The sequence below is a fragment of the Pristiophorus japonicus genome, chromosome 19 (genome assembly GCF_044704955.1).
Source record: "Pristiophorus japonicus isolate sPriJap1 chromosome 19, sPriJap1.hap1, whole genome shotgun sequence".
NCBI classification, from domain to species: Eukaryota; Metazoa; Chordata; class Chondrichthyes; family Pristiophoridae; genus Pristiophorus; species Pristiophorus japonicus.
Genome location: NC_091995.1, coordinates 12,716,484 through 12,743,060, shown reverse-complemented (window position 1 = coordinate 12,743,060; position 26,577 = coordinate 12,716,484). Strand labels below are relative to the sequence as shown.

Here is a 26,577-nt window from a genome sequence, read left to right as displayed (position 1 = left end):
GGAGGGTCACTAATGTAACACCACTTTTTTAAAAAGGAGGGAGAGAGAAAACGGGTAATTATAGACCGGTTAGCTTGACATCAGTAGTGGGGAAAATTTTGGAATCGATCATGAAGGACGAAATAGCAGCGCATTTGGAAAGCGGTGACAGGATCGGATCAAGTCAGCATGGATTTATGAAAGGGAAATCATACTTGACGAATCTTCTGGAATTTTTTGAGGATGTAACTAGTCGAGTGGACATGGGAGACCCAGTGGATGTGGTGTATTTGGACTTTCAGAAGGCTTTTGACAAGGTACCGCACAAGAGATTGTTGTGCAAAGTCAAAGCACATGGTATTGGGGGTAATATACTGACGTGGATCGGGAACTGGTTGGCAGACAGGAAGCAGAGAGTTGGGATAAACGGGTCCTTTTCAGAATGACAGGCAGTGACTAGTGGAGTGCCGCAGAGCTCAGTGTTGGGACCCCAACTCTTTACAATATACATTAACGATTTGGATTAAGGAATAGAGTGTAATATCTCCAAGTTTGCAGATGACACGAAACTGGGTGGCGGTGTGAGCTGTGAGGAGGATGCTAAGAGGCTGCAGGGTGACTTGGACAGGTTAGGTGAGTGGGCAAATACATGGCAGATGCAGTATAATGTGGATAAATGTGAGGTTATCCATTTTGGGGGCAAAAACACGAAGGCAGTATATTATCTGAATGGTGGCAGACTAGGAAAATGGGGGGGTGCAACGAGACCTGGGTGTCATGGTTCATCAGTCACTGAAAGTGGGCACGCAGGTACAGTAGGCGGTGAAGAAGTCAAATGGTATGTTGGCCTTCATAGCTAGGGGATTTGAATATAGAAGCAGGGAGGTATTACTGCAGTTGTACAGGGCCTTAGTGAGGCCTCACCTGGAATATTGTGTTCAGTTTTAGTCTCCTAGTCTGAGGAAGGACGTCCTTGCTATTGAGGGAGTGCAGCGAAGGTTCACCAGACTGATTCCAGGGATGGTTGGGCTGTCATATGAGGAGAGACTGGATCAACTGGGCCTTTATTCACTGGAGTGTAGAAGGATGAGAGGGGATCTCATGGAAACATATAAGATTCTGACGGGACTCGACAGGTTAGATGCGGGAAGAATGTTCCCGATGTTGGGGAAGTCCAGAACCAGGGGACATAGTCTTAGGATAAGGAGTAGGCCATTTAGGACTGAGATGAGGAGAAACTTCTTCACTCAGAGAGTTGTTAACCTGTGGAATTCCCTGTCGCAGAGAATTATTGATGCCAGTTCACTGGATATATTCAAGAGGGAGTTAGATATGGCTCTTACGGTTAAGGGGATCAAGGGGTATGGAGAGAAAGCAGGAAAGAGGTACTGAAGGAATGATCAGCCATGATCTTATTGAATGGCGGTGCAGACTCGAAGGGCCGAATGGCCTACTCCTGCACCTATTTTTCTATGTTTCTATGTAACTCGTCTGCCCTTTGGTTGCCTTCCCCTCTGGGCTCTGTTTTAGAGTGACCCTTTACTTTGTGGATGTAATGACTTCCCAGGGTCCCTGTGGCCTCTAAGACCTTTCTCAGCAACGGTGCTGTTGCTAAGGGCTCCCATCTGCGGATGTGAAACCGCGACGAGCCCAGATGGCCAAGTATTCGGTACACACATTGCACGTAAACATGGAATCCGAGCAGATGGTGTATGGGGTCGGGAACTCTCCGGTGTGGATAACGACGTACACCACTGCCAACAGTTCGGCGTGCTGGGTGCTCGGGAGTTTAATGGCCCTTGCTATCCCAGCCTTAGGGTCATAAATCCCGCACCCGGTGAAAGATTCATTACCGAACTAGACCTGTCGACATAGGTCCGTTGGGTGTAACCCGGCCCAGAATCCTACGTCCACGTCCCATAGCCGCTCCACCAAACATTTGTGGGCCGTCCCTGGGTAGAGCATGTTGGCGGCCAACTTGGGCTCACTAAGGCCTTGCACTCTCAGATGCATTTGTGAGAGCAATAAAGTCCAGCGGGCAATGCGAGCACTGCTCACCATGCTATTCTTTATCCTCCCGTCTAATAACATCTGAGTGGGGGTATGGTGGGTTAATAGAATGATCAGGGACGATCCCGTAAAGAGTTGTGAGCGCAATTGTAATATCCCCATTCTACATCCATAAGGACTCTTGACAAGTACACCACGGATCTTAGTTTGCCATGCTGCTCCTGGAGCAGCACCGTGCTCAAACTGTCCCTGCTCGCTGCTACTTCCAAAACAAAGTCCTCCCCACCATTAATTGCCCCCAGTGCAGGTGCCGTCTACAGGTCTCCCTTGAGGCAATTAAACACTGCTGTGCAGTCCTCATCCCACTCCCATCCGACTCCCTTGCGGAGGAGCGAAAGCAGAGGGGCTGCCATGGTGGCGTAATCTTCAAAAAACCCTGTGAGCCGCAGGAAGGATCTCACCCCTGTCACTGTCGTGGGGGCTGGTAACTCCTTCCGTTTGGCTTCATCTGTAGCCATTTCCCCAGCCCTCATGGTCAGCCCGAGGAATTTTACTTCCCTTTGACCGATCTGAGCTTTCTTAGGATTGACCTTGAACCCTGTCTCTCTCAGCAGCTCCAGCAGCTCGGCCAGCAGTGGACCAAGATACTCCCCCTCATTGGAGAACAAAAGCAAATCGTTCACATACTCCACCAATGCTGGGGTCTGCTGAATCCCTTCAAGGTGTCTGCCATGCATTGATGGAATATGGAGGGGCTGTTATGAAATCCCTGGGGAAGGCATGTCCATGTGTACTTCTGTCCCTTAAAAGTGAAGGCAAACTTGTACTGGTCTTCCCGTTTCAGGGGAATCGACCAAAATCCATTTGGAATGTCCAGCACTGTAAATGTAGTTGCTGTTGCTGGAATACTCCCTTTCAGATCAGCTACGGCCGCGACTGTGGGCGCGCAGGCTGGGGTGTTTTTGTTGAGCACCCGATAGTCCACGGTGGCTCTCCATGACTGGTCCGGTTTCCTAACCGGCCAAAGTGGCGAGTTCACTTGTGTGGCTATGGGCCTCAACACTTCCTGTGCTACCAGGGATCACAGTGCTGTCTCCAAGTCGGCCTGTGTCTCTCTGGGGAAACTGTACTGCTTCTGTGGCCATGACATGGGGTCCCCCTGCACTCGGACTTCCATCCCCGTCACCCTACCACAGTCGTGCTTGTGTGTGGTGAACGATGCGAGGTTGTCCCGCACATTCGCCTGGTACTTGGTAGGGGTAGTATTGACCAATTGCTCTCGGTCATAACTCCACTTCGGCTTCATGGTACACATGTTGCCTTTTCCTTCCCTTTTCCTTGGGATCACTACAACTTCTCTCTCCTTATCGGAACCCACTGCTCCCCAAAGGCAGTGATTCCTCAAATCCACTATAATCCTGTGGGCTAACATAAAGTCGGCCCCTCAGACTCCTGACCCAGGCTGTTCCACTTTATTAGGACGCATTCCCACCTGGTGTGGAGCGATCCTAAATCTATGGCTAACGACCTGGACATCGCCCCCGCCTGCTCGTTCCCGGTGAACCCCACAAGACTGAATGGAACCTTGCTGGACCAGGATGAATCGGTCGGGTTCCTTGCATGGATCACCGTGCTCGAAGCTCCGGTGTCCACCAAGTACTTCCCCTCTACCTTCTTCACCCCCATCCTTATGCATGGTCTACTCCACTCATCGTACGTGAGCGAATACAGGTGCTCAGGCTGGGTGCGCGCCAGTCAGGGTGGTGGGATTACCGGAGCGGTCGGGATTTCCCTGCTCACGGCAGCGTCTACCCTTCCCTGCTCTGGCACAAAAACTGTCCAAAGGGCGGCCACCAGAATATCAAATTGTTCCGCAGTCGGTCCCTTCGCCTTGACAGGTTTCGTGTTAGGCACTGGAGAATCCCCTTTGCCTTGCCCCCTCCTCGGAGCCGGGCAGTCTTTCCTCCAGTGTCTCATCTTCCCACACCTGAAACACGTCCCAGCCTTCCCTGCGCTAACCCCTTCCTGATGTCATTCCTTTTTACTAGCCTCACTGGCCTTCATTTCATGTACCTTGCCCTTACTTGGTTTGACCTCCTTCTCTGAGCTGGTTTTAAAGGCCAGGCTCATGTGACGGAGCACTCCTGCCTCCGTATTGGCGAGGTCCTTGGAGTCAAACCAGGCCTCCGCTTTTACCATTATTCGTAGTGACAAGGGTCTTGAGCCAATGGTTTCTCGGCCCCCTCTGCAACAGTGCTCTGTCGAGCACCCAACCTGTGGCCTTTTCGTAAACGGGCCACAACCTGTCCGCGAATGCCTGAAGTACTTCTCCTGCCAGTTGCACTGTCCTCTCTACCCTAGAGAACGGATTACCTTGGGTTTGACCCATAGCTCTCAGGATTTCCTCCTTTAAGCCAATCGTGGTTCCTTGTCCCCGTTTGGTTTCAGCGGACAGGGCCTGATACAGGTTCGCATCCAGCAGTTTAAACAGTGATGCTGCGCTGTTTATGTTAAATCCATTAACCCTTCTGTTAAATACAGTTATAAGTTCAACCCATCAAGTTTTAATTATTAAAATTCCCAGGGATCTTTCCATTGCACAGCCTCTATTTCCATCAAAAGCATTATTTTCTGGTGCTATTGCTGCATAACCTCATGGTTTTCAATGATGAGTATGCATTAATCCCTGTGTCGAATACTCTATGTATATTCCCAACACTTTCCACAGTATTGGGAGCTTTAGTTAGTGTGCTGCCTAGATTACTTTGAATGGGGGCGAGATGATAGTCAATCGCCATCCCAGCACTTCTTTTCAGGGACAAACAAATTTCTAGGCTGCACTATTCGAATGTCAATAAAACTCGCGGTTCGAGAAGTTTAAAGTCTTGGTTGCTCTGAATACCCGAACGAGTTAAACCAGTGTAAACAAATATCCTACAAAGACATTCAGCCCATCTTAGGTTCTATCTGGATAGATAAAAATACATTTTCTCACACTTTATTCCACCACGCTCCCCCATTGTAACATTCAAATACTTCTTAAATGATTCTTGGATTTTTGCATCTGTTACTTTACCTGGAAATTTACTTTACCTGAATGACTCTTTATCACTACAGATACACAACATCACTCCCCCCCCAAAGTCAAAGTGAAAACTATTTACAAGGTGAGGCAGTTGGGAGCCTTTCTTTCCCTGGTGAACCGCCTCGGTACAAATGTCTGTTCTGGTGTGTTGGCTGTGCCCTCGCTGGGCTGGTGTGTTGTTGGCCTGCAGGGCTGCTGGGTGAGCCTGGCCTTGCTGGGCTGTTCGGCGTGATGGGTTCGATTTTCTGGTCCGGGGTGGTGTCGTTGATCCTTTGGGTGTGTATTGTGGGCTCGAAAAAGGTGGTGTCTGCTGTGGGTTTTTCAAGGCAGTCTGTGAACCGCAGCCTTGTTTGGTCCAGGTGCTTTCTGCAAATTTGTCTATTGTCTAGTTTGACGACAAACACCCTACTTCCTTCTTTAGCAATCACCGTGCCCGCGATCCACTTGGGACCATGTCCATAGTTTAGCACATATACAGGGTCATTCAGATCAATTTCCCGTCAAACAGTGGCGCGACCATCATTTACATTTTGTTGCTGCCGCCTGCTCTCTACCTAATCATGCAGGTTGGGGTGAACCAGCGAGAGTCTGGTTTTAAGTGTCCTTTTCATGAGTAGCTCAGCCTGGGGCACCGCTGTGAGCGAGTGGGGTCTTGTGCGATAGCTGAGCAGTATTCGGGACAGGCGGGTTTGGAGTGAACCTTCTGTGACTCGTTTCAGGCTCTGTTTGATTGTTTGTACTGCCCGCTCTGCCTGCCCATTGGAGGCTGGTTTAAACGGGGCCGAGGTGACACGTTTGATCCCATTGCGGGTCATGAATTCTTTAAATTCGGCACTGGTGAAACATGGCCAGTTGTCACTGACCAGTATGTCAGGCAGGCCATGGGTGGCAAACATGGCCCTCAGGCTTTCAATGGTGGTGGTGGCGGTGCTTCCCGACATTATTTCACATTCAATCCATTTTGAAAAAGCATCCACCACCACCAGGAACATTTTACCGAGAAACGGGGCAGCATAGTCGACATGGATCCTTGACCATGGTCTGGAGGGCCAGGACCACAATCTTAGTGGTGCCTCTTTGGGCGCGTTGCTCAACTGAGCACACACGCTGCATTGCCGTACACAACACTCTTAAGTCAGAGTCGATACCGGGCCACCACACGTGGGTTCTGGCTATTGCTTTCAGCATTACTATACCCGGGTGTGTGCTGTGGAGATCCGAGATGAACATCTCCCTGCCCTTTTTGGGTAGCACTACACGGTTACCCCACAACAGGCAGTCTGCCTGAATGGACAGCTCGTCCTTTCGCCACTGGAATGGCTTGATTAGCTCTTGCATTTCAACTGGTCCAGCTCCCATGCAGTACACAGTTTTTTACTAGGGACAGCAGAGGATCTTGGCTGGTCCAAGTCCTAATCTGGCGGGCTGTGACAGGTGATTTATCATTTGCAAACGCTTCCATGGCCATCAACAAATCTGCGGGCTGCGTCACCATCAACAAGTTTGCAGGCTGCGCCATTTCCACCCCCGTGGTGGGCAATGGTAGCCGACTGAGAACATCCGCACAATTCTTGAAGCCTGGCCTGTAGCGGATGGTATAGTTATATGCTGATAGCTCGAGTGCCCACCTTTGTATGCGGGCTGAGGCATTAGTATTTATCCCCTTGTTTTCAGCGAACAGGGATATGAGGGGCTTGTGATCGGTTTCCAGCTCAAATTTGAGGCCAAACAGGTACCGATGCATTTTCTTTACCCCGAACACATACGCTAATGCCTCTTTCTCAATCATGCTGTCGGCCCTCTCGGCCTTAGACAAGCTGCTGGAGGCATAGGCGACAGGTTGCAACTTCCCCGCAACGTTAGCTTGTTGTAATACACACCCGACTCCGTACGACGACGCATCACATGCTAGCACAAGTCTTTTACACAGGTTATACAATACAAGCAGCTTGTTGGAGCATAAAATGTTTCTGGCTTTCTCAAAACCAATTACTTATTTTTTTTCCCCCATACCCAGTTCTCACCTTTACGCAATAACACATGTAGGGGCTCTAAGAGGGGGCTTAACCCCGGTAGGAAGTTACCAAAACAGTTGAGGAGTCCCAGGAACGACCGCAGCTCCGTGACATTCTGTGGCCTGGGCGAGTTCCTGATAGCCTCTGTCTTGGCGTCTATGGGCTGAATGCTATTCGCCGCGATCTTTCTCCCCAAAAACTCCACTTCTGTTGCCATTAAGACGTACTTCGATCGCTTCAGCCGCAGCCCTACGCGATCCAGTCGCTGGAGGACCTCCTCCAGGTTTTGTAAGTGCTCGACGGTGTCTCGACCCGTGACCAATATGTCGTCCTTAAAAACCACCATGCGTAGTACCGACTTGAGTAGGCTCTCCATGTTTCTCTGGAAGATCGCTGCAGCCGACCGAATTCCAAACGGGCATCTGTTGTTGATGAACAGTCACTTGTGCGTGTTGATGCAGGTGAGGCCCTTCGAAGACTCCTCCAGCTCCTGCGTCATCTAGGCCGAAGTCAGGTCGAGCTTGGTGAACGTCTTGTCTCCTGCCAGCGTCACAAATAGGTCGTCTGCCTTAGGTAGCGGGTAGTCGAGGAGGCGGGAGCTCGGAGCAGCGCGAGTCCGGGGTCGGCGAGAGGCCTATAAAGGCCAGCGGGAGTCGAGCAGTTCGAGCAGTCAGTCGAGGAGGCGAGAGCTCGGAGCAGCGCGAGTCCGGGGTCGGCGAGAGGCCTATAAAGGCCAGCGGGAGTCGAGCAGTTCGAGCAGTCAGTCGAGGAGGCGGGAGCTCGGAGCAGCGCGAGTCCGGGGTCGGCGAGAGGCCTATAAAGGCCAGCGGGAGTCGGGCAGTCAGTCGAGGAGGCGGGAGCTCGGAGCAGCGCGAGTCCGGGGTCGGCGAGAGGCCTATAAAGGCCAGCGGGAGTCGGGCAGTCAGTCGAGGAGGCGGGAGCTCGGAGCAGCGCGAGTCCGGGGTCGGCGAGAGGCGTACCGGTGCAGCTACAGGGAGAAGGCAAAAAAAACAAAGGTGACGTCACAGCCTAGGGGGTAAGTAATTGGCTGGTGATTGGTGAGTAGTTTTTCTTTTTCTTCTTATATTGGTCAGTAACTTTTAACATTGTTATTACCAGTTTAAGTGTATCTAAGGGTTAAGACATGGCAGGAGAGCTCGGTCGGGTGTTATGCTCCTCCTGTACCATGTGGGAACTCAGGGACGCTTCCGGTGTCCCTGACGACTACGTATGCGGGAAGTGTGTCCACCTCCAGCTCCTGACGGCCCGCGTTGCGGAGTTGGAGCTGAGGGTGGATTCACTCTGGAGCATCCACGATGCTGAGAATGACGTGAGTATCACGTGTAGTGAGTTGGTCTTACCGCAGGGAAAGGGTCCACAGCCAGATAGGGAATGGAAGACCAGCAGGAAGAGTAGAGCAAGGAAGGTAGTGCAGGGGTCCCCTGTGGTCATCCCCCTGCAAAACAGATACACCGCTTTGGGTACTGTTGAGGGGAATGACTCATCAGGGGAGGGCAGCAGCAGCCAAGTTCATGGCACCGTGGCTGGCTCTGCTGCACAGGAGGGCAAGAAAAAGAGTGGGAGAGCAATAGTGATAGGGGATTCAATTGTGAGGGGAATAGATAGGCGTTTCTGCGGCCGCAACCGAGACTCCAGGATGGTATGTTGCCTCCCTGGTGCAAGGGTCAAGGATGTCTCGGAGCGGGTGCAGGACATTCTGAAATGGGAGGGAGAACAGCCAGTTGTCGTGGTGCACATTGGTACCAACGACATAGGCAAAAAAAGGGATGAGGTCCTACGAAACGAATTTAAGGAGCTAGGAGCTAAATTAAAAAGTAGGACCTCAAAAGTAGTAATCTCGGGATTGCTACCAGTGCCACGTGATAGTCAGAGTAGGAATCGCAGGATAGCGCAGATGAATACGTGGCTTGAGCAGTGGTGCAGCAGGGAGGGATTCAAATTCCTGGGGCATTGGGACCGGTTCTGGGGGAGGTGGGACCAGTACAAACCGGACGGTCTGCACCTGGGCAGGACTGGAACCAATGTCCTAGGGGGAGTGTTTGCTAGTGCTGTTGGGGAGGATTTAAACTAATATGGCAGGGGGATGGGAACCAATGCAGGGAGACAGAGGGAAACAAAAAGGAGACAAAAGCAAAAGACAGAAAGGAGATGAGGAAAAGTGGAGGGCAGAGAAACCCAAGGCAAAAAACAAAAAGGGCCACTGTACAGCAAAATTCTAAAAGGACAAAGGGTGTTAATAAAACAAGCCTGAAGGCTTTGTGTCTTAATGCAAGGAGTATCCGCAATAAGGTGGATGAATTAATTGTGCAAATAGATGTTAACAAATATGATGTGATTGGGATTACGGAGACGTGGCTCCAGGATGATCAGGGCTGGGAACTCAACATTCAGGGGTATTCAACATTCAGGAAGGATAGAATAAAAGGAAAAGGAGGTGGGGTAGCATTGCTGGTTAAAGAGGAGATTAATGCAATAGTTAGGAAAGACATTAGCTTGGATGATGTGGAATCTATATGGGTAGAGCTGCAGAACACCAAAGGGCAAAAAACGTTAGTAGGAGTTGTGTACAGACCTCCAAACAGTAATAGGGATGTTGGGGAGGGCATTAAACAGGAAATTAGGGGTGCATGCAATAAAGGTGTAGCAGTTATAATGGGTGACTTTAATATGCACATAGATTGGGCTAGCCAAACTGGAAGCAATACGGTGGAGGAGGATTTCCTGGAGTGCATAAGGGATGGTTTTCTAGACCAATATGTTGAGGAACCAACTAGGGGGGAGGCCATCTTAGACTGGGTGTTGTGTAATGAGAGAGGATTAATTAGCAATCTCATTGTGCGAGGCCCCTTGGGGAAGAGTGACCATAATATGGTGGAATTCTGCATTAGGATGGAGAATGAAACAGTAATTTCAGAGACCATGGTCCAGAACTTAAAGAAGGGTAACTTTGAAGGTATGAGGCGTGAATTGGCTAGGATAGATTGGCGAATGATACTTAGGGGGTTGACTGTGGATGGGCAATGGCAGACATTTAGAGACCGCATGGATGAAGTACAACAATTGTACATTCCTGTCTGGCGTAAAAATAAAAAGGGGAAGGTGGCTCAACCGTGGCTATCTAGGGAAATCAGGGATAGTATTAAAGCCAAGGAAGTGGCATACAAATTGGCCAGAAATAGCAGCGAACCTGGGGACTGGGAGAAATTTAGAACTCAGCAGAGGAGGACAAAGGGTTTGATTAGGACAGGGAAAATGGAGTACGAGAAGAAGCTTGCAGGGAACATTAAGGCGGATTGCAAAAGTTTCTATAGGTATGTAAAGAGAAAAAGGTTGGTGAAGACAAACGTAGGTCCACTGCAGTCAGAATCAGGGGAAGTCATAACGGGGAACAAAGAAATGGCGGACCAATTGAACAAGTACTTTGGTTCGGTATTCACTAAGGAGGATACAAACAACCTTCCGGATATAAAAGGGGTCAGAGGGTCTAGTAAGGAGGGGGAACTGAGGGAAATCTTTATTAGTCGGGAAATTGTGTTGGGGAAATTGATGGGATTGAAGGACGATAAATCCCCAGGGCCTGAAGGATTGCATCCTAGAGTACTTAAGGAGGTGGCCTTGGAAATAGCGGATGCATTGACAGTCATTTTCCAACATTCCATTGACTCTGGATCAGTTCCTATGGAGTGGAGGGTAGCCAATGTAACCCCACTTTTTAAAAAAGGAGGGAGAGAGAAAACAGGGAATTATAGACCGGTCAGCCTGACCTCAGTAGTGGGTAAAATGATGGAATCAATTATTAAGGATGTCATAGCAGTGCATCTGGAAAATGGTGACATGATAGGTCCAAGTCAGCATGGATTTGTGAAAGGGAAATCATGCTTGACAAATCTTCTGGAATTTTTTGAGGATGTTTCCAGTAAAGTGGACAAAGGAGAACCAGTTGATGTGGTATATTTGGACTTTCAGAAGGCTTTCGACAAGGTCCCACACAAGAGATTAATGTGCAAAGTTAAAGCACATGGGATTGGGGGTAGTGTGCTGATGTGGATTGAGAACTGGTTGTCAGACAGGAAGCAAAGAGTAGGAGTAAACGGGTACTTTTCAGAATGGCAGGCAGTGACTAGTGGAGTGCCGCAAGGTTCTGTGCTGGGGCCCCAGCTGTTTACATTGTACATTAATGATTTAGACGAGGGGATTAAATGCAGTATCTCCAAATTTGCAGATGATACTAAGTTGGGTGGCAGTGTGAGCTGCGAGGAGGATGCTATTAGGCTGCAGAGTGACTTGGATAGGTTAGGTGAGTGGGCAAATGCATGGCAGATGAAGTATAATGTGGATAAATGTGAGGTTATCCACTTTGGTGGTAAAAACAGAGAGACAGACTATTATCTGAATGGTGACAGATTAGGAAAAGGGAAGGTGCAACGAGACCTGGGTGTCATGGTACATCAGTCATTGAAGGTTGGCATGCAGGTACAGCAGGCGGTTAAGAAAGCAAATGGCATGTTGGCCTTCATAGCGAGGGGATTTGAATACAGGGGCAGGGAGGTGTTGCTACAGTTGTACAGGGCCTTGGTGAGGCCACACCTGGAGTATTGTGTACAGTTTTGGTCTCCTAACTTGAGGAAGGACATTCTTGCTATTGAGGGAGTGCAGCGAAGGTTCACCAGACTGATTCCCGGGATGGCGGGACTGACCTATCAAGAAAGATTGGATCAACTGGGCTTGTATTCACTGGAGTTCAGAAGAATGAGAGGGGATCTCATAGAAACGTTTAAAATTCTGACGGGTTTAGACAGGTTAGATGCAGAAAGAATGTTCCCAATGTTGGGGAAGTCCAGAACCAGGGGTCACAGTCTGAGGATAAGGGGTAAGCCATTTAGGACCGAGATGAGGAGAAACTTCTTCACCCAGAGAGTGGTGAACCTGTGGAATTCTCTACCACAGAAAGTAGTTGAGGCCAATTCACTAAATATATTCAAAAGGGAGTTAGATGAAGTCCTTACTACTCGGGGGATCAAGGGTTATGGCGAGAAAGCAGGAAGGGGGTACTGAAGTTTCATGTTCAGCCATGAACTCATTGAATGGCGGTGCAGGCTAGAAGGGCTGAATGGCCTACTCCTGCACCTATTTTCTATGTTTCTATGTTTCTATTGGTCCTGCAGTGAGAAACAATTAATAGTTAATTTATAATCACCACAAATCCTGACCGTGCCATCACTTTTGAGTACTGGAACAATCGGGCTGGCCCACTTGCTGAATTCCACTGGGGAGATGATGCCCTCGCGTTGCAGCCTATCCAGCTCGATTTCCACTCTCTCTCCCTCATCATGTGAGGTACCGCTTGCGCCTTGTTGTGAATGGGTCGTGCCTCTAGGACCAAGTGGATCCACACCTTCGCCCCGGAAAAAGGGAAGGAAATTTGTTAAGAACCTGGGTACATGAGGCCTCATCGACATGTGATAGCGTTCAGATGTCATCCCAGTTCCAGCGGATTTTGCCCAGCCAGCTCCTTCCAAGCAGTGTGGGGCCATCGCCCGGGACAATCCAGAGTGGCAGTTCGTGCACCATGCCCTCGTAGGTGACCTTGACCATGGTGCTGCCCAGGACAGTGATAAGCTCTTTGGTGTACATTCTCAGTTTCGTGTGGATGGGGCTCAGGGCTGGTCTGAGTGCCTTGTTGCACCACAATCTCTCAAACATCTTTTTACTCATGATGGATTGGCTAGCGCCAGTGTCCAGTTCCATGGCTACGGGTAAGCCATTCAATTTTACATTTAGCATTATTGGTGGACATTTCGTCGAAAATGTGTGCACCCCGTGTACTTCAGCATCTGCCTCCTCTCTCTGAGGCTCGAAATTGCTTTGATCCACCCTGGACCGATCTTCCTCTGCCACGTGGTGGTTAGCAGGTTTTGCATAGCTTGCAACTCGTCTGCAAGCTTGTTGGAGGTGCCCCATTGTTCCACAGCTCTTGCAAACATACCCTTTGAAGTGGCATGAATAGGCTGAATGGAAGCCTCCACAACGCCAACAAGGTGTGAATTGCCTTGCAGTCATCCTTTGCTGCAGACTCTTGAGTCATCTGGGTCACCTGAGGCCTGCTGGCAGTTGCAGACTCGTGGTTTCTGCCCTGTACATTTCTGTTCGCAAACACAGTTCCAGTTAATTTATGAACATTGCTAGCGCTTGCGCACTGAGAGATTTGTTTGCTGTTATCACTGGTGGACATAAACGCCTGTGCTATCGCAATGGCCTTACTGAGGGTCGGTGTCTCTACAGTCAAAAGTTTTCGTCGGATGGTCTCGTGGCCAATGCCCAGTACAGAAAAGTCTCTGAGCATTTGCTCCAGGTAGCCATCAAACTCACATTGTCCTGCAAGTCGCCTTAGCTCGGCGATGTAGCTCGCCACTTCCTCACCTTCAGATCGCTGGCACGTGTAGAGCCGATACCTCGCCATCAGCACGCTCTCCCTCGGGTTAAGATACTCCTGAACCTGTGTTCACAGCTCCTCATACGACTTAGCTGTGGGTTTCACCAGAGCCAGAAGATTCTTCATGATGCTGTAGGTCGGTGCCCCGCAGACCGTGAGGGGGACTGCTCTCCTTTTTGCAGTACTTCCTTCTCCGTCCAACTCGTTGGCTACAAAGTACTGGTCTAGCCATTCGACATAGGCTTCCCAGTCCTCACCCTCCGAGAACTTCTGCAGGATGCCCACAGTTTGCTGCATCTTTGTGTTGGATTTGTATACTCGTCGCCAATTGTTGTGTTCCTGACACAGATGTGACTGCACACAGGGAGGTTAAAGTAACAGTGACCTCAGTCTTGATTAAGACACTCCAGAGTGAGGAACAGGCCTTAGGGGCTGGCTTATATACAGTGCTCCCAAGGGATGCTGGGATCCCTTGGGACTTCAGGATATGCATTCCCTGGTGACAGAACATGGGAGTGCATGCTTTACAGATACACAACAACATCGTTTGCATGCCAGACACGAGACTCCCAAAGCAAGCGCTCTACTTGGAACGCCTTCGCAGCAAACGAGCCAAAGGTGGGCAGATGAAACGTTACAGGGAGACCCTCAAAGCCTCCCTGAAAAAGTGCAAAACCCCACCTGGGAGTCCCTGGCTAAAGATCGCCCTACGTGGAGGAAGTGCATCCAGGAAGGCTCTGAGCTCCTCGATTCTCATTGCCGACAGCATGCCGAAATCAAGTGCAGGCAGCAGAAAGAGCGTTCGGCAAACCTGTCCCACCCACTCTTTCCCTCAACAACTATCTGTCCCACCTGTGACATGGACTGTGACTCTCGTATTGGACGGTTCAGCCACCTTAGGACTCATTTTAAGATTGGAAGCAAGTCTTCCTCGATTCCGAGGGACTGCCTATGGTGATGACCTACTGTTGATTTATTTCGTCGCTTTCTCAGTCAATAGTCTAGTCTGTCCACTTAATTCACAATACGCGTGATTCACTAAAACGAGGGCTTTCTCCTCTTTTTGTTTCTTTTCCGACTCCCACCACTTCCTTTGTGCCACGGGTGGGTCATCTGGTTTCCAATTTTGTTTAATCATTATTTCTTTGTACTTTAAAAATTGTTGTGCTATAATTATGCCAGCCTTCGTTGCCCTCTTTTGTTTTTCTTTATCCCACCATATCCTTTGGATAGGAGGTGCTTGTGATGGATTCCATCCGTCCTTTATCATTTTGTCTATCAGCCTCTGGTGGTCATTGGGGTAAAATTTAGTCAGAGACCCTTCGAGTCCCCAATTCAAATCTTCCCAACGAGTCATTTTGTATAATGACTATTCTGATGTTGATTCAATGTCTGTGTACTCAGCCTCTCACAGCGTTCTTTCATTCCCGTCTCAGGCACCCTGAATAGACCGACCCTCGGACGTCTGCTCTATTAGGTTTCGGCAGCGTCTCGGTCACATATATAGCCTGACATCAGTAGTGAGGAAAATGCTGGAATCAATTATTAAAGATGAAATAGCAGTGCATTAGGAAAGCAGTGACAGGATTGGTCCAAGTCAGCATGGATTTATGAAAGGGAAATCATGCTTGACAAATCTTCTGGAATTTTTTGAGGATGTAACCAGTAGAGTGGACAAGGGAAAACCAGTGGATGTAGTGTATTTGGACTTTCAGAAGGCTTTTGACAAGGTCCCACACAAGAGATAGGTATGCAAAATTAAAGTACATGGTATTGGGGGTAATGTACTGACATGGATAGAGAACTGGTTGGCAGACAGGAAGCAGAGAGTCGGGATAAACGGGTCCTTTTCAGAATGGTAGACAGTGACTAGTGGGGTGCTGCAGGGCTCAGTGCTGGGACCCCAGCTCTTTACAATATACATTAATGATTTAGATGAAGGAATTGAGTGTAATATCTCCAAGTTTGCAGATGACACTAAGCTGGGTGGCGGTGTGAGCTGTGAGGAGGACGCTAAGAGGCTGCAGGGTGACTTGGACAGATTAGGTGAGTGGGCAAATGCGTGACAGATGCAGTATAATGTGGATAAGTGTGAGATGATCCACTTTGGGGGCAAAAACACGAAGGCAGAATATTACCTGATTGGGAAAAGGGAAGGTGCAACGAAGCCTGGGTGTCATGGTACATCAGTCATTGAAAGTTGTCATGCAGGTACAGCAGGCGGTGAAGAAGGCAAATGGTATGTTGGCCTTCATAGCTAGGGGATTTGAGTATAGGAGCAGGGAGGTCTTACTGCAGCTGTACAAGGCATTGGTGAGACCTCACCTGGAATATTGTGTTCAGTTTTGGTCTCCTAATCTGAGGAAGGACATTCTTGCTATTGAGGGAGTGCAGCGAAGGTTCACCAGACTGATTCCCGGGATGGCAGGACTGACATATGAGGAGAGACTGGATCGACTAGGCATATAGAAGGATGAGAGGGGATCTCATAGAAATATATAAAATTCTGACGGGACTGGACAGTTAAATGCAGGAAGAATGTTCCCGATGTTGGGGAAGTCCCAAACCAGGGGACACAGTCTAAGGTTAAGGACTGAGATGAGGAGAAACTTCTTCACTCAGAGAGTTGTTAACCTGTGGAATTCCCTACCGCAGAGAGTTGTTGATGCTAGTTCATTGGATATATTCAAGAGGGAGTTAGATATGGCCCTTGCAGCTAAAGGGATCAAGGGGTATGGAGAGAAATTAGGAAAGGGGTACTGAGGTGCATGATCAGCAATAATCTTATTGAATGGTGGTGCAGGCTCGGAGGGCCGAATGGCCTACTTCTGCACCTATTTTCTATGTTTCTCAGAAGACCAGCCAGATTTAAAACTCCTATCTCCCACCTACACTTGGCATGGTTTTTCTTGTGCTCGCTGACCTGCATTGGCTCCCGGTTAAACAACGCCTCAATTTCAAAATTATCATCCTTGTTTACAAATCCCTTGATGGCCTCGCCCCTCCCTCTCTCTGTAATCTCGTTCAGCATCACAACCCTCGCTCCTCACCCCCCCCCCCCCCCCCCCCCAAGATGTCTCCTCAAATTCTGCCCTCTTGAGCATCCCTGATTATAACTGCTCAACCATTGGTGGCCATGCCTTCAGCTGCCTGGGCGCTAAGCTCTGGAACTCCGTCCCTGAACCTCTCCGCCTCTTTCCTCTTTTAAGACCTACCTCTTTGACCAAGCTTTTGGTCATCAGCTGTAATTTCTTCTTACATGGCTCTGTGTCAAATTTATTTGATTTGTCTTATTACACTCCTGTGAAGCACCTTGAGATGTTTTAGCATGATAAAGGTACGATATAAATAAAAGTTGTTGGTAGGTGCGCTGAAGAATGTTTTTTCCCACCTTAAAGGTGGAATATGAATGCAGGTTGTTGTTGCACATATCTAAAAGCAGATGTCTCCACTGTGCCCCTCCCCTCAGGCTGACTTGAACTTGCTTATGGTTTCTTGTCCTGCAAGTGTGGGGATGTCCCCCTGCAGACGGTGTCATCGTATCCCGGATTAGACTTGGGAGAGGAAAGTTTGGTGTGGGCGGCGGCAAGGACTCTGAGAGCCAGCTCTGGTGGGGTGAGATTTGTTTTGTTGTTGCCGTAGTCCAATGTTCGCATTCGTTTCACCTGTCCTTTCCTGGAAGAGGGGAGTCGATAAACGGCCAGCTCACACCCTCTTAATAATAAGCGTGAATTGAAAATAATCCACCGGGTTTGGAGCAGGAAGGTAATGTACTTGTTGACTTTATGCAAGTTTGTTCCCGCTTTACTATCCCACCCAGGTTTCCCACTCTCCTCAATCCCCTCCTCTTCTGAAGGAGTACGGCGGCTTCAATTGGACGTATCAGCCTCTCCAGCTCATTGCCTTTCATATAAAGTAGATGTTATGCTCATAATAAAGTCATTTAACTGAGCACTGTAAACAATGAGTAAGTGTGACCTTAGCTCCTTTATTCAAATTCCAGACTGATGGTGCAGCATGGGAGGCCTGCTTATACACAGTGCTCCCAAGGGATGCTGGGATCCCTTGGGACTCCAACAGGTATGCCCTCTGGTGGCAGTATGATACAAGTTGCCTAGTGTTGTATACATAACATCACTCCCTCCCAAAGTCAATAGTACACTTATTTACAGGCTGAGACGATCTGGGGCTTTTCGCTCCCTCGTCGATCATCTCGGTACAAATGCAGGTGTGGGTGAGTCGGTTGGTTCTTCACTGTTCTGCTGGGCAGCTGGCCTTGTCGGGCTGCTGGGGATGGTGAGTTCAGCTCCGTGGTCGACTGTGATGTCACTTGTGTGTGTGTTGGAGGGTCGAGGTTGGTGGCGTCCTCTTCGGATTGCTCGTGGCTGTTTGTGAATCGCAGTTTGGTTTGGTTCAAATGCTTTCTGCAGGTTAGTCCATTAGCCAGTTTGACCTGAAACACCCTACTCCCTTCTTTGGCTATGAAAGTGCCAGCAAGCCATTTGGGACCATGTCCATAATTGAGTACAAATACAGGGTCATTGACATCAATATCGCGTGACAAGTTTGCGCAAACATTGTTGATGCCACCTGCCCTCAACGTGATCATGGAGATCATTGTGGACAAGAGAGAGCCTTGTTTTGAGCGCCCTTTTCATGAGCAGCTCGGCTGGGGGAACCCCGGTGAGCGAGTGGGGTCTGGTGCGGTAGCTGAGCAGGACTCGGAACAGGCGGGTCTGCAGGGAGCCTTCTGACATGCGTTTCAAGCTTTGCTTGATGGTTTAGACTGGCCATTGGATGTGGGCTTGAATGGGGCAGATGTGACATGCTTGATCCCATTGCAGGTCATGAATTCCTTGAATTCTGCACTGGTGAAGCACGGCCCATTGTCGCTGACAAGGACATCAGGCAGGCCGTGCGTAGCAAACATGGCTCGTAGGCTTTCGATGGTGGCAGTGGATGTGCTTACAGACATTATTACACACTCAATCCATTTTGAATAAGCATCCACAACAACCAAAAACATTTTGCCCAGAAACGGGCCCACAAAGTCAACGTGGATCCTAGACCACGGTTTGGAGGGCCTCTCTGGGTGCAATGCTCAGTTGAGAGCATGTGTTGCATTGGCGCAAGCATGACTCCAAATCTGAGTCGATGCCGGGCCACCAAACATGGGATCTGGCTATAGCTTTCATCATTACTATGCCTGGGTGGGTATTATGTAGGTCGCGTATGAACGTTTCCCTGCCTTTCTTAGGCAAAACCATGCGATTGCTCCACAAAAGACAGTCCGCCTGTATGGACATTTCATTTTTGCACCGCTGGAACGGCTGGACCAGCTCCCATGGAGGACACAGTTTTTTTTTACCAGGGACAGTAAAGGATCCTGGCTGGTCCAGGTCCTGATCTGGCATAACGGGTGACTTTTCATTTTCAAATGCATCCATCACCAAGAGCAAGTCTGCAGGCTGCGCCATTTCCAACTTGGTGGTGGGTACCGACAGAGCATCAGCGCAGTTCTCTGTGCCTGGTCTGTGGCAGATTACATAGTTATATGCAGACTGTGTGAGCGCCCATCTTTGGATGCAGGCACAGGCATTGGTGTTAATCCCTTTGCTCTCTGAGAATAGCGATATGAGCGGCTTATGGTCAGTTTCTAACTCAAACTTGAGACCATCATCATCATATCATAGGCAGTCCCTTGGAATCGAGGAAGACTTGCTTCGACTCTTAGCATGAGTTCTTAGGTGGCTGTACAGTCCAATATGGGAACCACAGTCTCTGTCACAGGTGGGACAGATAGTCATTGAGGGAAATGGTGGGCAGAGAGCCTGGTTTGCCGCACGCTCCTTCCGTTGCCTGCGCTTGATTTCTGCATGCTCTCAGCGACGATACTTGAGGAGCTCAGCGCCCTCCCGAATGCACTTCCTCCACTTAGGGCGGTCTGTGGCCAGGGACTCCCAGGTGTCAGTGGGGATGTCGCACTTTATCAGGGAGGCTTTGAGGGTGTCCGTAACGTTTCCTCTGCCCGCCTTTGGCTCGGTTGCCGTGGACGAGTTCCGAGTAGAGTGCTTGCTTTGGGAGTCTCGTGTCTGGCATGCGAACTATGTGGCCTGCCCAGCGGAGCTGTTCAAGTGTGACCAGTGCTTCAATGCTGGGGATGTTGGCCTGGACGAGGACGCTAATGTTTGTGCGACTGTCCTCGCAGCGGATTTGCAGGATCTTGCGGAGACATCGCTGGTGGTATTTCTCCAGTGACTTGAGGTGTCTACTGTACAAGGTCCACGTCTCTGAGCCCTACAGGAGAGCGGGTATTACTACGGCCCTGTAGACCATGAGCTTGGTGACAGTTTTGAGGGACTGGTCTTCAAAAACTCTTTTCGTCAGGCGGTCGAAGGCTGCACTGGAGGTGGTGTTGGATCTCATTGTCAATGCCTGCTCTTGTTGAAAGAAGGCTCCCGAGATAGGGGACCACCGTGGACCTTGATGTCTGGGGGGCAGTTTTGTGCGGCGAGGACAGGCTGGTGGAGGACCTTTGTCTTACTAATGTTTAGCGTAAGACTCATGCTTTCATACGCCTCTGTATGTGCACGGACACAGGCATCATCTGCATACTGTCGCTTGACAAGACGGCAAAGGTTGAACAGCGTCCCACTGGTTCTGTAGTTTAGTTCCACTCGAGCGGGGAGCTTATCAACTGAGGTGGAGCATTGCAGCAAGGAAGATTGAGAAGAGGGTTGGGGCGATGACGCAGCCCTGCTTGACCCTGGTCCGGACGTGAATTGGGTCTGTGATGGATCCGTTGGTAAGGATCGCGGCTTGCATGTCGTCGTGGAGCAGGCGGAGGATGGTGACGTACTTTTGGGGGCATCCGAAATGGAGGAGGACGCTTCATAGACCCTCGCGGTTGACAGTGTCAAAGCCTTTGTAAGGTCCAAGAAGGCCATATGTAAGGGCTGGCGCTGTTCCCTGCATTTGTCCTGCAGCTGTCGCGCTGCAAAAATCATGTCCGTTGTGCCCCGGAGGGCACGAAATCCGCACTGTGACTCCGGGAGGAGCTCCTTGGCCACGGGGAGAAGACGGTTGAGGTGGACTCTAGCAACGGCTTTCCCAGTGGTTGACAGCAGGGAGATTCCTCTGTAGTTGCTGCAGTCGGACTTGTCCCCTTTTTTAAAGATGGTCACGATCAATGCATCTCTAAGATCTCCCAGTACGCTCTCTTCCCTCCAGATGAGAGCGATGAGATCGTGTATTCGTGCCAGTAGTGCCTCTCCGCCATATTTCAGTGCCTCAGCAGGGATTCCATCCGCTCCCGTAGCCTTGTTGTTTTTTAGCTGTCTTATGGCCTTTTCTACCTCGTGCAGTGTTGGGGTCTCACTGAGGTGGTGGCGAGTAGCATGCTGCGGAATGGAGTCGAGAACACTCGAGTCAAAGGCAGAGTCTCGATTGAGGAGATCTTCGAAGAGTTCCTTCTAGCGGGCCCTGACTGCCTCGGTGTCCTTGCGGGCAGACGCGTTGGTGTTAATCCCTTTGCTGTCTGAGAATAGCGATATGAGCGACAATGGTCAGTTTCTAACTCAAACTTGAGACCAAACAGATACTGGTGCATTTTATTCACCCCGTAAATGCATGCCAGAGCTTCTTTTTCAATCATGCTGTGGGCCCTTTCGGCCTTGGACAAACTCCTGGACGCATGGACAACCGGTTGCAATATTCTTGATTCGTTTGCTTGTTGTAACACAAACCCGACACCCCGTACGAAGACGCATCGCAAGCTAGCACTAAACAGTTACATGAGTTATATAGAACAAGCAATTTCTTGGAACATAACAGATTTCTGGCTTTCTCAAAAGCAGCCTCTTGTGATTTCCCCCATACCCAGTCATCTCCCATGCATAGCAGTTCACGTAGGGGTTCTAGCAAGGTGCTTAACCCGGGTAGGAAATTACCAAAATAGTTGAGGAATCCCAGGAACGACCACAGCTCCGTCACGTTCCGTGGTCTCGACGCGTTCTTGATGGTCTCCGTCTTGGCATCGGTGGGTCTGATGCCGTCTGCTGCGATTCTTCTCCCTAGGAATTCGACCTCTGGCGCCAGCAAAACACACTGAGCATTTCAACCTGAGTACCACGCGATCTAGCAGACATAGAACCTCTTCCAGGTTCTTCAAGTGTTCGATGGTGTCCCGACCTGTGACCAGTATGTCCTCCTGGAAAACCATGGTGCACGGAACTGACTTTAGCAGGCTCTCCATGTTCCTTTGAAAAATTGCCGCGGTCAATCGAATCCCAAACGGGCATCTATTGTAGATGAACAGACCTTTGCGCGTGTTGATGCAGGTGAGGCCTTTCGAAGATTCAGCCACCTCCTGCGTCATGTAGGTCGAGGTCAGGTCCAACTTGGTGAACGTCTTTCCTACAGCCAGGGTTGCAAGTAGGTCGTCTGCCTTGGGTAACGGGTATTGGTCCTGTAGCGAAAAACGGTTGATCGTTACTTTATAGTCCCCACAAATTCTGACCATGCCATCGCCTTTGAGAACTGGAACAATCGGACTGGCCCACTCATTGAACTCCACCGGCGCGATGATGCCTTCTCGCTGCAGCCTGTCCAGCTCAATTTCCACTTTCTCTCGCATCATATATGGCACTGCCCGAGCCTTGTGGTGGATGGGTCGTGTACTGGGAGCCAATTGGATCTGCACCTTCGCCCCAGAGAAACTTCCGATGCCTGGCTCAAACAATGACGGGAACTTGCTCAGAACCTGGGCACATGAGGCATCGTCGACGGATGAAAGCGCTCGGATGTCGTCCCAGTTCCAGTGGCTTTTTCCCAGCCAGCTTCTACTGAACAGTGTGCGGCCATCTCCTGGTACAATCCATAGTGGAAGTTTGTGCACTGCTCCATCATAGGAGACTTTTACTACTGCGCTGCCAATAACAGGGATCAGCTCTTTCGTGTAAGTTCTTAGTTTGGTATGAATGGGGCTAAGCTTGGGCCTGTGTGCCTTGTTGCACCACAGCCTGACGAAGGCATTTTTGCTCCCGTGTCCAGTTCCATGGATACTGGAATTCCGTCCAGTTTGACTTTTAGCATCATCGGCGGACATTTCGTGGTGAAGGTGTGTACCCTGTACACGTCTGCCTCCTCTGTTCGAGTCTCTAGTTCAGCCTGATCCGCCATGGATCGGTCTTCCTCTGCAATGTGGTGGTTTGCAGGGTGTGCAGCTCGTTGGGCTGGAGGTGTCCCATTGTTCCACAGCCTTTGCACACATAGTGTTTGAAGCGGCATTGATGGGCTCGATGATCACCTCTGCAGCGCCAACAAGGTGTTAACTGCCTCGCATTAACGTTTGATGGCGAACTCCGGGTCATCTGAGATCGTGCAGCTGCAGGCGTGTACGTTCTGCCATCTGCATTCCTGTCTGAAAACGATGTTACTTTGTGTACAGTACTTGCCGAAACCTCTTTATGCTGCAAAATTTCTTTGGTGTTACCGCTGGTGGACATAAATGCCTTTGCTCAGGTTCGGTGTTTCAACAGTCAATAGTTTGCGAAGGATAACCTCATGGCGAATGCCAAGCACAAAGAAGTCTCTTAGCATTTACTCATGGAATCCATCGAATGCACAATGTCCTGTAAGGCGCCTTAGTTCGGTGACGTAGCTCACCACTTCCTGGCCTTCAGACCGTTGACACATGTAAAATCGATACCTTGCCATCAGAATGCTTTCCTTTGGATTTAGGTACTCCCGGACCAGCGTACACAGTTCTTCATACGATTTGGTTGTTAGTTTCACCGGAGCTAGAAGATTCTTCATGAGGCCATAGGTTGTTGTCCCACAGACGGTGAGGAGGATCGCCCTTCATTTGGCAGCGTTCTCGTCCTCTTCCAGCTCATTGGCCACGAAGTATTGGTCGAGTCGCGCCACGAAGGCCTCCCAATCGTCCCCTTCTGAGAATTTCTCCAGGATACCAACAGTTCTCTCCATTTTCGCAAGTGTGACTTTAGCTCCTTTATTCAAACTCCAGAGTGTTGGTGCAGCATGGGAGGCCTGCATATATACAGTGCTCCCAAGGGATGTTGGGATCCCTTGGCACTCCAACAGGTATGCCCTCTGGTGGCAGTATGATACAGGTTGCCTAGAGTTGCATAACAGTAGACACCTCAAATCATTAGAGAAATACCACCAACGATGTCTCCGCAAGATCCTGCCAATCCCCTAGGAGGACAGACGCGCCAACGCTAGCGTCCTCGGTCAGGCCAACATCTACAGCATCGAAGCACTGACTACACTTGACCAGCTCCATTGGGTGGGCCACATTGTTCACATGTCTGACACAAGACTCCCAAAGCAAGAGCTCTACTCAGAACTCCTACATGGCAAGCGAGCCCAAGGTGGGCAGAGGAAACATTTCAAGGACACCCTCAAAGCCTCCTTAATAAAATGCAACATCCCCACCGACACCTGGGAGTCCCTGGCCAAAGACCCCCCTAAGTGGAGGAAGTGCATCCGAGAGAGCGCTGAGCACCTCGAGTCTAGTCGCCGAGAGCATGCAGAAAACAAGCACAGGCAGCGGAAGGAGCGTGTGGCAAACCAGTCCCTCCCACTCTTTCCTTCAACCGTATTGGACTGTAGAGTCACCTAAGAACTCACTTTTAGAGTGGAAGCAAGTCTTCCTCGATTTCGAGGGATTGCCTATAATGATCATTTCAGAAGCTGACATTTTCTGAAGACAAAACAGATATTTGCCTTGGAGCCAGTGCACTATAACTGGAAGGTTGGCAAGCTATTTATAGCCGGAAAATAAAATCTCCTTTCAGTTTCATTCTGACTGCAGTTTAAAACGTCGTCCTCTCCCAGACTGTAGGAAACAACAGCCAGTTATTCGGTTGCAGTCGGTTTGTAAACCGATTCTCCTTTCCAGTTCTGGCTGTAGCAGGAAGGTAGTGTATGAATTTACTAATAGGGGTGATCGACATTGTTCCAATACAGCACTGTTTTTCCTCGTGCACCAAGACTGGGTGTTCGCTGGAACAATGACAATTAGTTTTAGGAACACATAGAGAGAGAGAGACTGTGCGGGGGTGGGAGAGTCAGTGCATTTTACAACCTCAGGACGTCCGAAAGCACTTTTACAGCTAATGAAATACTTTTGAAGTACTGCTTTAAGGTCGGAAACGCCGCAGCCATTTTGCACCTAACAAACAACAACGAAATAGTGACCAAATCATCTGATTTAATGATGTTGATTGAGGGATAACTATTGGCCACGACACCGGGTATCACTCCCCGGTTCTTCTTGGAAATAATGATTTGGGATTTTTACGTCCACGTCGGAGGGCAGACACACGGGTTAACGTCTCACCCCAAAGACAACGGGTGCAACTGTTCGGCACTGCCCTGGTCTCAAGCGGGACTTGAACCCTCCATATTCTGCCTCAGAAGCGAGAGTGCTACTCACTGAACCACAGCCGAAACCAGTGACAGAAGTTGGGGTAATTGTACAACTTTACCCTTTGGATGGGAAGCCTCATGGGCGTTTTCAGCAGGAGTCAAGAGTAGGAATTCTGGCTAATTCCCCCTCCCAGAGTGCCGCGACATATTGAAGGTTTGCCAAAGCCAGACGATAATAGTGGACTGAGACATTGTGTGCAGGAACAGATGCAGAGTTTTAGATGAGGTGCAGTTTATAACAGGTAGAGCTCGGGAGGTGAGTAAGTAGAGCATTGGATCTAGGGGTGTTGATAAATGTCTCAGCAGTAGTGGGGCAATGTAGTGCTGGAGGTGGCAAAGTTGGAACGAGGGAAGTAAGCAATCTTTGATGATGGCAAGGATTTGAATTTTGAAGCTGAGCACAGAAGCTATTTGGAGACTGGTCTATTTAAACATAAGCTGGAAAATAGGCCAGAACCTTATCACTGCTTTGGTTGAGATAAGCTGACTCACCACTTACCAAAGATTGAACCTGGGATCTTCCTGCTGTTTAGTTCAGTATTACACTGCCTTGTATGTCTGAACCATCAGAGGAGCCTTTTGGAAAATTTTTATCGGTGCATATGTTCAATCAACAGCTTCAAATAATTGCTGCATTTTTATTATTTCAGGTTGTTAAAATGGCTTTTCGCAACTACATGCAGAATCCCGTGTGTCTGATTGAAAACACCCAGGGCGGAAGTCTAATGATCAATAAGGAAGCGCTGAAACTTCTCTCTGACATTAATGAGACGGTGGTGGTCGTATCTGTTGTGGGATTCTACAGGACTGGAAAGTCCTACTTGATGAACCGATTGGCGGGAAAAACTCACGGTAAGATTCATGACCTTCTGTAATTTAATGAGCTTTTGGTGACGATCTGAGGTGTGGCTGTTAGGGGAACTGAGCAGTAAGTTACTGGCTAGCCCAATGGATACTGGATCAACAATGGATATCGCTCTTTGGTCTAAATGGACAAAATTATCCCATGGGCACATGGTAAGGCTGACTGCCAATTAGATATAGATTGGGTTACAGCATCCAAAATTCCTCAGTCCCCAATCTTTGCCAGAAGTGCACCCGCACATGACCTGAAGTTTGCTGTGACCACAATTACGTCCGAAATTGCAGGGTGGGGCTCCATTTGAAGCATTACTGGGGTGTCTGGTGGTGGTGAGGGGGGGCGCGAGTGGCACCTTGCCACAATGGAAAGGGACTAACTGTTCCAGCCAAAGATGGTCAAAGGTTGGAAACATTTTGAGGGATTCAAAATTCCTGAAGACAATCGATTACCATTGGTAAGCTAATGTTTGAGCATTTGTGGTCCCCACTTCCACCAGATACTGCCTGTATCTTGCAGTGTATTTGACATTCGGGGGAAATGCAGATAGAGCTGTTGGGATTTCTTTGCACTGATCCCGATTATTTACTTTTCACCCTCCCCTGGTTTCCTGGAGTTCACTGTCCTCGGGTCTCAGTCCCACTCTAGCCATCGGATTATCATTAAAAACCCAACTGGTTCATCAGTTTCCTTCAGGGAAAACTGCTGTCCTTGCCTGACC

The 26,577-nt window shown here is 49.4% G+C and overlaps 1 protein-coding gene across 4 annotated transcripts in view; it reads left to right on the top strand.

Annotated features, from left to right (window-relative positions):
• LOC139229716 (guanylate-binding protein 1-like) overlaps positions 1-26,577 on the top strand; it is a 73,213-nt gene that overhangs the window by 19,778 nt on the left and 26,858 nt on the right. Inside the window, exons 1-2 of one of the 4 annotated variants that reach the window (XM_070861257.1) lie at positions 24,372-24,486; positions 25,648-25,849. In XM_070861257.1, the coding sequence (XP_070717358.1) occupies positions 25,657-25,849 (193 nt within the window). In that variant the 5' untranslated portion in view covers positions 24,372-24,486; positions 25,648-25,656. Of the gene's footprint in view, positions 1-24,371; positions 24,487-24,533; positions 25,039-25,079; positions 25,152-25,647; positions 25,850-26,577 lie in introns of those variants that run through there. The other 3 variants (XM_070861254.1, XM_070861255.1, XM_070861256.1) reach the window with 3 other exon arrangements.